The sequence below is a fragment of the Dipodomys ordii genome, unplaced genomic scaffold (genome assembly GCF_000151885.1).
Source record: "Dipodomys ordii isolate 6190 unplaced genomic scaffold, Dord_2.0 Scaffold95, whole genome shotgun sequence".
Lineage (NCBI taxonomy): Eukaryota > Metazoa > Chordata > Mammalia > Rodentia > Heteromyidae > Dipodomys > Dipodomys ordii.
The window spans coordinates 4066683-4078887 of NW_012267311.1; the positions used below are offsets into that span (position 1 = coordinate 4066683).

Consider the following 12205-nt stretch of genomic DNA (forward strand, 5'->3'; position numbering starts at 1 on the left):
TGTGGCTCAAGTGGAAGAGCGCTAGCCTTGAGCTGAAGAGCTGAGGGACAGCTCCCAGGCCCAGAGTTCAGGCCCCACAACCGGACCCAAAAAAAAAAAAAAACCGAGAGCTTTGGGATATATCAAAAAGTGAATGTGCTGGGCACCAGTGGCTCGTGCCTGCCTGCCTATGATCCTAACTACTCAGGAAGCTGAAATCTGAGGTTCACAATTCAATATGAGCCTGGGAAGGAAAGTTCATGAAATTCTTATCCCAATTAACCACCAAAAATGCTGAAGTAGATCTGTGGGTCAAGTGGTAGTGCATTAGCCTTGAGTATAAAAGCTCAGGGACAGTGACTAGGCCCTGAATTCAAGCCCCAACACTGGAATATATACAGAGACATATACATACACATACATGTGTACAAACACACACACACACACACACACACACACACAAGTGACTCCAGCCTGCTGGCACAAAAAGGAAAACCAGATCTATACTCTCAGAGGGTTCTACCCTTACCAGTATATCCAGGAAGGCTAGGTACTGGTTTTCAAGCTAATTCATTATGCCTGGATCTTCTGAATTAATAATGAAAAAATGAACTAGTTATAATAAAAAATAATTTTTCTGGTAGCGTTTCTTATCCTGAAGCTGCACATAGAAGCTAAGTAATCTGGGGAAAATCAAGACTATGAATAATATAAATATTGTTAACTGTGTGCCAAACATTGTAGTAGTAGGAAAAACAATAACAACAAAATACATTGTATATAGTATGCTAAATGATGAAAGTGCTACAGGGAAAAATAAATCTAGGAAGGGAGTATGTTTGGTTTTGACAGTATTGGGGTTTGAACTCAGGGCTTTGTGCTTGCTAAGCAGGCATTTTACCACCTGAACAATGCCCCAGCTCTTTTTGCTCTGGTTATTTTCAAGATAGGGTTTTTCTTTTTCCTTAGGCCAGTCTGGACTATGATCCTCCTATTTTATACTTCCTACCATAGCTGGCCTGACAGGTGCGTGCCCTGCACCCAGCTTTTTCTGGTGCTATAGGGTCTTGTGAATGTTTTGCTTAGGCTGATTAGAATAGTGATCCTCTCTGGCTCCTGAAGAGTGGGGATGATATGTATACCCTAGTGGGCCCAGTTATCATTATTGCTATTTTAGATAGGAGAGTTAGAAAACAGCATGTTTATTGCAGAGAAAAAAAACTGCAGAAGAGACCACTGGCACCCAGAGAAGAGAGCCACTGGCACCCAGCTTTGTCTGGAATTTTAAAGTAGAGCCAAAACTGTGCTTGCTTGATGGGTTGAATTATAAAATATGAGAAAAAGAAGTTAAGGATGATCCAAAAAATTTTTTATCAGACTAATAGAGAATGGCTTTGCTATTAAAGGAGTAATTAATACATTTTATCCTCTTCAATAAAGCCAGTTGTGAGCAGATTGTGAACCTGAGCTCAACCAATCTGAGCAGAAGGGCAGAGCCTGATGCAATTTACTGAACCAAAAAGAAAATTTCCTCTTCCTAGTCAATCTTTCTAGGAGTCCTAGAATGAATCATTCAGTAGTTTGTCCATCTGTCAATTCCTTGGCTGAGTCCTGAGTCTAAGATATTATTGAAGGAAATAATCAAGGCAAAGCATGGTGTTGAACTACAAGACTCTTAATCTAATGTGAGGGAAATAATTATTAAAGCCTTAGAAGCAAGGGAAGGGGTGACACTGTCCAAAAAGAAATGTACTGTTTACCTGACTTATGTAACTGTAACTCCTCTGTACATCACCTTTATAATAACAATAAAATTAATTAATAAAAAAAATTAGCCCTGGGGGTATAAACAATGAGATACATTCCAGCCCTTGTCAGGCTGAAAGAAAAACTAGAGTAATATATGAAGTGCCCTTATCTAAGATACACCATGTTTTAGGTTAGGAAGTATGGTAGGAAGCAAGAGAAAAGTGAAGGTGTGTTGTGAAACAGATGGCTTAGAAGTAGCGCATAGCTTCATATATCATTGAGGCCCTAACCCTCTCTAGTTCCTAATACTGTATTTCTATATCTGATTTCAGGGGATGGTTGAAAAGCTATTTGTGTTGAGAGACAGAGTATGCTGAGTTGTATCCCACAGGGATCTTCAGCTCCCTCAAGAATGATGAGGTGCTAGTTCCGTTGTGAGGTAACACTAACTAGTGTGCTTCTCCCTTTTCCTCACTCTATTTGAAGCTGTTAGGGGCCACAGCCATAGAAGACAAGCTGCAAGATGAAGTACCTGAGACAATCAGCACTTTGAACAAAGCCAAAATTAAAATATGGGTTTTGACTGGTGATAAGCAAGGTAAAGGGAAGCTTCTAGCCTGAACCATCCTTAACACACTCACTTTAACTATTTCTTTTCTTCTTCATTTTCTTTTATTTTTCTCTGAGCAATTTTTTTGACAAATGCCTGCAACTAAGATCAAGACCTTACAGTACACTTTCATTTCCAGTTTTGTATTCAGTTTTTCTGAGCATATTCTTTTTTTGGGGGGGGGTCCGGTTGTAGGGCCTGAACTCTGGGCCTGGGTGCTGTCCCTCAGCTCTTCAGCTCAAGGCTAGTGCTCTACTACTTGAGCCACGGTGCCACTTCCGGCTTTTTGCTTTTTGCTTATGTGGTGCTGAGGGATCGATCCCAGGGCCTCATGCATGCAAGGCAAGCGCTCTACCACTGAGCCACCTTCCCAGCCCCTCTGAGCATATTCTTGATGTTAGATGCTATATTAGTTATTGAAGACATAGAGATCAATCATTCAGAAATGACTTGCCAGTCAAAATAATACAGGCTAAATACTTTTAAGTTGTCTTTGACTATTATATTCCTCTTTGTTGTCCCAAGGATCCATTTTTTCATCATGCCACATTAATTTGAAAATTCACTGGAGTATACCAGCATCCTAGTTCAGCCTTCATACTTTGTTATCTGTATTTCTGCAAAAAGATTCTTACCTGATCTTTCTTTTGCCCTTACTGATTTCAACATAGCCCGCATACAACCATCAGCTTAATCTTCTTCAAACTCATTTTATGATGTCACTCCATTGAGGTACATACAGTCTGACCATGTTATATAAGTCAGACTCCTCAATCTGGCCTTCAATCTGTTGCTAACCAGGCATTCTATCTCCATCCTAATATGACTATTAGGATGTCCCCAAACATTCAATTTTTACTGTAGAGCCTAAGTTTGGGTTGTTTCCCGACTTGAAATAACTTTCCCTACCCTAAACAATCCTATTCATCCTTCAGAAGTTCTTCCTGCCAGAAAGTGTCTATGACTATTGAGATCTCTCAATTCTCATACAAGTTATAGCCAGGATTCAGGATTTAATTTAAATTTTTTTCTTCTTGGTATGAATTTATTTCAAATCTAGGTCTCTCAATGTAAAAAAAAAAAAGCATAAAACTTGTCTCAGTCACTAATACAATTTAGCATAGGCACAGTGCTGTTTGAAAAACTATATCCTGATTGTCTAGAGAAATGAATACAGACTGGAATTGTTTTGCAAAGTCAGGGGAGGCAGCCTGGCAGCAGTGGCTCATGCCTGTAATCCTAGCTACTCAGGAGGCTGAGATCTGCGGGTTATGGTTCAAAGCCAGCTGAGGCAGGAAAGTCTAAGATTCTTTTTTGTTGTTGTTTTTTGTTTGTTTGTTTTTGGGTCCGGTCATGGGGCCTGAGCTCTGGGCCTGGGCACTGTCCCTCAGCTCTTCAGCTCAAGGCTAGCGCTCTACCACCTGAGCCACAGCGCCACTTCCGGATTTTTTTCTTTTTGCTTATGTGGTGCTGAGGAATGGAACCCAGGGCCTCAGAAGTGCTGTACCACTGAGCCACCTTCCCAGCCCTGGCTGTGAGATTCTTATCTCTGATTAACCACCAGAAAACTGGAAGTGGCACTCTGGCTCAAAGTGGTAGAGCACTAGCCTTGAGCTCATTGTTTATACCCCAGGGCTACTTTTTTATTAATTAATTTTATTGTTATTATAAAAATGATGTACAGAGGGGTTATAGCACTCAAGTCCTGAGTTCAAGCTCTCAAGCTCCATGGCCAACAACAACAACAAAAGTAGGGTTAGGCTTTCTAGAGAAGGCTAAGCCTGAAACTCCTAGTAACTAACAAATAACTCACAAGTATTTACCAAGTAGACACTCACTTGTGGCTGTTTGCATATAGTCTTCAATGGTTTAGAAAAACGTATTATGACTGCATCCAAATTTGTCTACATAGCAAATGTAGACAAATGGACTAAGCCCACTGTTGGAGCCTATATGACTACATCTTATTTAAAAAAAAAAAAAAGAACTACCTTTCTACAAACATCAGCCAAAGTGAGACTTGTGTTCCCTTCTCTACAGAGACTGCTGTGAACATTGCCTACTCCTGTAATATATTCAAGGATGAAATGGATGAGGTGTTCATAGTAGAAGGCAAGAATAGTGAGACAATTCAGAAAGAACTCAGGTATGGATGGAAAGTGGCCATACCCAATTCCTGGACCCAAGAATTCCCACTCATAATTTCCCCATAGGGTCCCAACATTACCAGAAGGAATAGGAAGAAATGAAAGAAGGGAAACAAGAAAAATAAAATATTTGAGAGAATTTTTTTAAAAAGCATTCAGACTAAATGCATTGGAGTATGGGGTTTGGAGAAGTGTAGCATATGGATGGACAACAACCTACAGCAGTCCAGTCTGAGGTCTTGCCTGGCTTTGCAGAGGCCCCGTATCCTCCTGTCACTTTCATTTCAGGACACATTTTCCTTCTTAACTTCTGTGTCTTCACAGAATCTAACAATTACTCTTGGCTTTCAGGTCAGCAAGGAACAAGATGAAACCCGAGTCTCTTCTGGAATCAGATCCCATAAACATTCTCCTCACAAAGGAGCCCAAAACACCCTTCAAAATACCTGAGGAGAAACCCAATAGCAACTATGGCTTGGTCATCAATGGCTACAGTCTGGTGGGCAACACAAAGTTATAGCTCTGTTCTTTTCTTCCCTTTAGAAGGGAAATTTCAACACTCCTTCCTTATGAATCCTTTTTTTTCCCCACCTGAGGTTCTCTTGCCTGAAAGACACATTCCCCAAGGTACTCTAGGCCAGGGTTAAAGGAAGAAAGCGAAGTCAAGACAACTTTCTTCTTTAACTAAATTCTTGACTACTGGCCTGTCACTAGGGAAAATGGGAGATCAGGTAAAACCAGACCCTCCAAAAAGCCATTGGTCCTATAGCCTCATCAACTGATTTGACCCAGTGAGATGTCCTGACAATTTCCCATTAGAGGATCCCTACACTCACTTGGGGCGGGGTAGACCTCACTGGAGAGATCTGGCACTTTGAGAGCAGCTCAGCCTGCCCTTCAAAGGACAGAAGAGAAAGGAAGAAAGGGGAGGGATCTGGGAAGACCCTGCCTTAAGAGTCTTTTGGAGCATCCTGAAGAGTGAGTATATATCCTGGTCTTACAGGCCTATGCTCTAGAAGGGGACCTGGAGTTAGAACTACTACGAACAGCATGCATGTGCAAAGGGGTGGTCTGCTGCCGGATGACACCCCTTCAGAAGGCCCAGGTGGTAGAGCTGGTGAAGAAGTACAAGACAGTGGTGACACTGGCCATCGGAGATGGGGCCAATGATGTCAGCATGATCAAAGGCATGTTCAGTAGTCCCCAGCCATGGTTTGCCTCTTTCTTCATTAATGGGCAAAGTGATCTGGGTGGTACTGTATTACTAGCTCATACTCCTACTTGTCAAATGCAATATACATTTTTACTGTTTTTGAAACTCCATTCATGTTCCCCTATACCAGCACCCTCACTTATTTATATCTGCCTACATCTGCCCTTATCCATAAGCATGCATACATTCAAATTCATTCACTTACACTGATAGTAAGTGCACACACAGATCCACATAGTCTCACATGAACCCATGCATACATTTACACAGCAGGCAGTACAACTATATGCCCTCTATCTACAATAGCTTCAGGTTGACAGAAAAAAAAATTCTGGGCCAGAGTTACAGTGTATATTGTTTTGGAAGGCTGTAGCTTATAGTCTCAAAGTACCCTGAGACCATGTTCTGAAGAACTTGCCCTGGCTTCCTTGGCTGAAGGTCACGTCAGACTAATAGAAACAAATGGCCAAAATGCATTGGTTTACTTTCAGGTAAATGTTGTTATCCCCTAGCAGTTTGCCACTGTGTGAGATAAGGACAAAATCTAGAAGTCCTCTAGTCCCAATCTCACGCACCACACAAGCAACACTATTCAGGTTCCACTCAACAGTATTCAACTTCAATTCTACGGAGTATTCTTGCTTGCTTTCCTGTTTCTAGAACCACTCTGGCCTTAGAGGTTTCATTAAGCTATTCAACGGTAATGTCAGTGAATTTGGCCAAAAGAATAGTGAATTACCACAGGCCAATTAAAACTTTTAGGAACTTCAGTCTTACATTCCATCAAATATAATCTTTGCTTTATCCAGAAAAAAACCTAGATCCCCTGCAGAGTTCACTAAAAAAAGTGTGCATGACACATTCTTTCCAACAGAAGTCAGTCCCTTAGATAAACTTAAGTACTTAAATACTGCATTTGATTAGAATCCATCCTGCATCTTTTTAAAAACTTTATTATTATTACTATTATCTTGAAGTAGTTGTACAAAGAAGTTCCCATTCTACAAAACAGCATATGAATACAAGGTGTCTGACAACATTGTCACCCATCCCTCCTAATCCATCCTTTCTCCCACCTATTTTTTAAATTGAGATAGGTGATTGCATAAATATCACATATTTCACAGTATTGTGAAATAGTGATACTTAAAGTCACGAACACATTTTAACATTCACAAGGCAAATTATCATTATCACGGTCTATAAAGTTTGTGAATTCTATGAGCTTTAACAATACAAACGATTCCTGCATCTTTAATTGTTTTAAGTGTCATAAAATAACAGGAATTTTAAATCTCAACATCTTGACAGTGAGAAAGCATCCAGATGGCTAGAGTAGGGGCAAAGGACACCTGGAACAGCTTTCTAGTTCTACTTTTTAGTAGTGGTTGTACCAGGCATCCTTGAGTGGTAACATCCAAAACAAAATGCAGAAGAAGGGACTGTTTTCCAGTTTGTGTATAGAGGGGCAATCCATCGAGAATAAAAGATTCAACTAGGAAGTGTCATTTTGAACTGGGCCTAAATATTTTCCAAAGGTAGAGGTTTGTACAATCTTATCTCAGCATTTCCTTTACACTTCCCAGGGCAGCATCTCAGAAAACAAGCTCTGTGGTTTAGAAGCTTCTGGGTTTTATTACAGCTGCCCATATTGGGGTTGCCATCACCAGCCAGGAGGGGCTGCAAGCCATGCTTAGCAGTGACTTCGCCTTCTCCCAGTTCCACTACCTTCGGCGTCTACTCTTGGTCCATGGTCGCTGGTCTTATAATCGCATGTGCAAGTTTCTCAACTACTTCTTTTACAAGAACTTTACTTTCACTCTGGTGCACTTCTGGTATGCCTTCTACAATGGATTCTCTGCACAGGTATGAGATTAGGTGGCAACCTCCACCCTACTCAACTGGATCTTCTCTAGTCATCCTTGCTTCAGCCATTGCAGACCTTTTTCTACCTCTAGAAACAATATGTAGGCTGGGAGCATCTTATCTAACATGTACAAAGCCCTGGATTCCATCTCTAGTACCAGGGAAAAAAAGAGAATCATGAATGACACATCGCCACCCATTTTGATCCCATATCCCAACTCCACACTACCTCTAAACTTCCAAATCTTAACAGATTTGGTATAGTTCTGATCTGGTCTTGACTCCCCTTCAGAACTCTCCTATAAGCTATTTTAACCTTTCCAGACACTACAGTTCCCAAACATATGTAATGCAGCAAAATTGCTGGATCTGGAATAGCATCCAAAGAAACCTTATGGAACAGACTAAACCTCAAGAAGCACTAGGGCATACCAGACAAGCTATTATAATACTCACCTGTAGCCATACTTGGACCTTCCCTTTACTTCTTCTCTACCCTGGCTACCTGAGTCCCTGCCCCAAAACACATTCAATTGTTACTCTGACGAATGAATTACCATATTTGAACATGAAATCTTCACAACACGAGTGGGGAAGAGTAACAATTGATTTTGATGTCCTAAGAGGAATCCTCTTTCATGGGCAATTTTTCACAAGTCTTTCAAGGATTCCCAAGAGAAAACTTCAGGAATAATCAGCCTGGGAGAGCTCTACACCAATCAACAGACAATGGTAGACATGCATTCCCCAGCAAGCCAGTGTCTGTAGGAGAAACAAGGCTGGTTTGTGAGGTGTGTGTGTGTGTGTGTGTGTGTGTGTGTGTGTGTGTGTGTGTGTGTGTGTGTGCTGCACATGTGGCTGCTGACCTCTTGTGGCTAATAAGCAAAGGAACCCTCTCTAAGGCCCCATGATGGAGCATCCAGCTAGAGAAGAGTAATTGGGACTATCTTGCTAATGTAAAAAATAATGCCCATAAGAAGATAAAGAAAAAAGCCTAAACGTTTACTTTCCTGGGAGTGCAGGGGTACAGCTAGTTTTCTCTAGCAGCCATTTGAGGTTCTTCTATACAGAGAAGAGCAAGTTATAGTTGGGTTGGTCTAGACTAGCCTTGAAAACCTGATATGGCCTTGTCCCATCCTGGACCTAGAGTTCTAAAGAGAGTAAAATTGATTAGATGCTGGTGTTCACAGTCAGATTTCTGAAATCTAAATATTGCTGTATGTTAGTATGGTAATGGGTAGTTAGGGTCCAGGAGAAGGTTGTCTTGGAACTGGGAGGTGACACTGGGGCTTTGGAAAAGGGAGGAATATAAAAAAATCCTTGGTATTCTTCCAGACAGTTTTTGATATCTGGTTTATCGCCTGCTACAATCTGATCTACACCTCCCTCCCTGTCCTGTGCATGAGTCTACTTGATCAGGTAAGACCCAGCAACAAGTCTCTTAATCAGGATTAAAGCCTCAGATGCAAAGAGTAAGAAAGATATCAAGAGCTGAACTTTACAAGATCAAGTATAAAGGATAGAATTTCCAAAACAGGAAAAGTTATCATCATCTATATAGATATCATGAAAGCAAGTATAAGAATTCTTTCATTTTAGGAAACCAAATTTCCATCTCAATTTTGTCCTTGCAGAGAGAAACATAGAAATTGTGTTGTAGTATAAATTTAATGGGTACAAAAGTGGTGAAAAAGGATTACTAAAGCAAGACTGACGGAAATAAGGAACTTCAAGAAAGGAGAGGGACTGGGAAGGTGGCTCAGTGGTAGAATACTTGCCTTGCATGCATGAGGCCCTGGGTTCGATTCCTCAGCACCATATAAGCAGAAAAAAGTCGGAAGTGGCGCTGTGGCTCAAGTGGTAGAGCGCTAGCCTTGAGCTGAAGAGCTGAGGGACAGCACCCAGGCCCAGAGTTCAGGCCTCACGACTGGACCAAAAAAAAAAAAAAGAAAAGAAAAGAGAGGCCCATTCATTGGTGAGGATAAGATAAGCCTATGCAGGAAGGCCTGTATAGGGTATGGGGGGGCCTTAGGGCCCAGCAGGAGAGTCTTGGAATGATACTTTATATCACAGGCAGCAAGCCAAGGATATATTATTTGTTCCTATCAGAAGTTTTCTGGGTATTGAGAATCCTGGCACCCTTCTCCCTTCTCTTCTATACCAGTCCCATTCCTAGGCTCTATAGGAATAAAGTACCTGGGGACATCCAGGGATAACTTAGAGGATGGATCGTGATCCTCAGTCTCCATCAGGGTGGCAGTAGCTTGTAAAGGAAATTCTCCATGAAGTAGCTGTCAACTTTAAAGCAGAAAGAATTGTTTGTATAGTATCACAGCACTCCAGTGGTCTAATTCTAGAAATCTACATCTAAAGTCATAACTCATGCTTTGTTGTGCTAAGTTTTCTGTTTAGGGGTGAAGGCGAGTCAACATTATCTATCCAGAATTCTCTTACCTTGAGTTCACCAGTAATTATGGAAATGGAAGTTAAATCATAGGATGTCTATACTTCCAAAGGTTCAACTGATTCCTTAGTGGCTTCTCTTTTTCTCTCAACTAGCTTTGACACAAAGGATATTTAATTTTCCTGTTTGGGGTACCATGGGATGGAGCTCAAGGCTCTTATTTTTTGCTAGGCAAGTACTCTATCACTTGAGCCATGCCTCCAGCCCAAGAATATTTCACTAAAAAGAACATCAACCTGGGGTTGGGAATGTGGCTGAGTGGTAGAGTGCTTGCCTAGCATGCATGAAGCCCTGGGTTTGATTCCTCAGCACCACATAAGCAAAAAAAGCCAGAAATGGCGCTGTGGCTCAAGTGGTAGAGTGCTATCCTTGAGCACAGAGAGGCTCAGGGACAGTGCCCAGGCCCTGAGTTTAAGCCCCAGAACCAGCAAAAAACAACAACAACAAAAAAAAGAACATCAAACCTATTTCCTAGTGACTCGCACATCCTTCCAGTCCTCCATTCCAGCTATCTCTGACCCAAATTGCCCCAACTTCCCAAACATAACTGCCTCAAAGTACTTCCTAGCATCCTGACATTCCTCTAGCTTTCTTCCACTACTGAGATTCTTGCCTAGACAGGACCTTAGGAAGAGTCTGTGCTAACTGCTTTCTTCCCTCATTCCACATCTCAAGTATTCCATGAAAAAGTGCCTAAGTAGGCTGACGGCCAGCACACTCAGGGAGGTGAGAAGCCTCTACTCTCATGGATATGAAACTTTCTCTGGAGAGACCCTGAGCCTTCCTCCTTATCCTCTGGTGCTTCCAGGATGTGAATGAAACATGGAGTCTACATTTTCCAGAGCTGTATGAGCCAGGCCAGCACAACCTGTATTTCAACAAGAAGGAATTTATGAAGTGTTTAATGCATGGGATCTACAGTTCTTTTGTGCTGTTCTTTATCCCGATGGGGACCATTTACAACACAGAGCGCAAAGATGGGAAGGACATCTCTGACTACCAATCCTTCTCCTTGATAGTGCAGACTTCCTTGATCTGTGTGGTCACAATACAGGTGTGGCCAGCAGTAATGGGAATAAGGGTACTGGGGTATGAAGCCTGTCTGGAGAGAGAGGGAGGTAAAGAGGGAGGAAGGGTGGGAAGGGAGCATCCTGAGAAGGGAGGTGGCTGGTGAGTCTTAGTTGCACATTAAACTAGTGCTTTTCAGATTGCCGTGAAGATAACCTACTGGACAATGATAATCCACTTCTTCGTCTGGGGTAGCCTGAGTGTCTACTTTTGCATTTTATTCTTCCTGTACAGTGATGGCTTGTGTCTAATGTTCCCTAGCATCTTCCATTTTCTAGGTAAGGCCCCCCAGAAAGTGGAAGTGGGAATTAACCAAGTATATTCCGTTAACAAGTGTTTACTGAAAAGCTATTACTATGTGCTAGCTCTGTGGCCAGAGATATCCCATTTATGTGACCAGGCCAATATGCTAGCAGTCCCTTATAACATACCCACACTGTCCTGTCCTGCCCTGCCTTTAGAGGGAAATAAAGCCATGTAAATTTATTTTAGCAACAAGAAGGTCTTAACTACTTCATGTTTCTCAGGAGACAAGACTGTCTCCAAATCAATAACTTCCATCTTTGGACTGGAGAAGTATCCCAGTCCTGGCTGTAACTCCCACTGTTCACCCTACCCCTTACTCAAGGATCGGTTTCAGCTTTCCCTCTCTTGTCCCCTTTTACAGGTGTGGCCAGGAACACTTTATACCAGCCACAAATGTGGCTCTGCGTTATCCTCTGTGTGACCTTCTGTATCATTCCTGTGATTGGGTACAAATTTCTCAGACCACTATTGTGGCCTCTCAGTGTGGACAAGGTGAGTGGAACAGGGAACCCATCCATAGATAATTTATGATCCTCTTTGCCTTTGTGGATGAAAATACCCTGTCTCCTGTGCTCTGGATATAGGTTTATGGCAAAATTCGTCATTTCATGAAACATCCACTGCCACCCCCAATCCGGGTCAGAATGAAACGCTCAAGCCTTCGACGTTCTGCCTATGCATTCTCCCATAAATCGGGCTTTGGTGCCCTCATCACTTCTGGCAAGACAGAGAAGTTCAATAGAAATTTTTCTGTATAAAGAGTAGAGCTCATTAGGGAAACCTCAAAATAGGCATTGCTTTTC

At 41.9% G+C, this 12205-nt stretch overlaps 1 protein-coding gene across 1 annotated transcript in view; it reads left to right on the plus strand.

Moving 5' to 3' along the window:
* The window catches only part of LOC105993341 (phospholipid-transporting ATPase FetA-like), a 72030-nt gene that overhangs the window by 52742 nt on the left and 7083 nt on the right, over positions 1-12205 (plus strand). The window contains exons 18-27 of the mRNA XM_013026575.1: positions 2215-2326; positions 4379-4484; positions 4837-4984; positions 5489-5672; positions 7341-7564; positions 8900-8983; positions 10837-11082; positions 11236-11374; positions 11764-11894; positions 11987-12154. Of these exons, the coding sequence (XP_012882029.1) occupies positions 2215-2326; positions 4379-4484; positions 4837-4984; positions 5489-5672; positions 7341-7564; positions 8900-8983; positions 10837-11082; positions 11236-11374; positions 11764-11894; positions 11987-12154 (1542 nt within the window). The remainder of the gene's footprint in view (positions 1-2214; positions 2327-4378; positions 4485-4836; positions 4985-5488; positions 5673-7340; positions 7565-8899; positions 8984-10836; positions 11083-11235; positions 11375-11763; positions 11895-11986; positions 12155-12205) is intronic.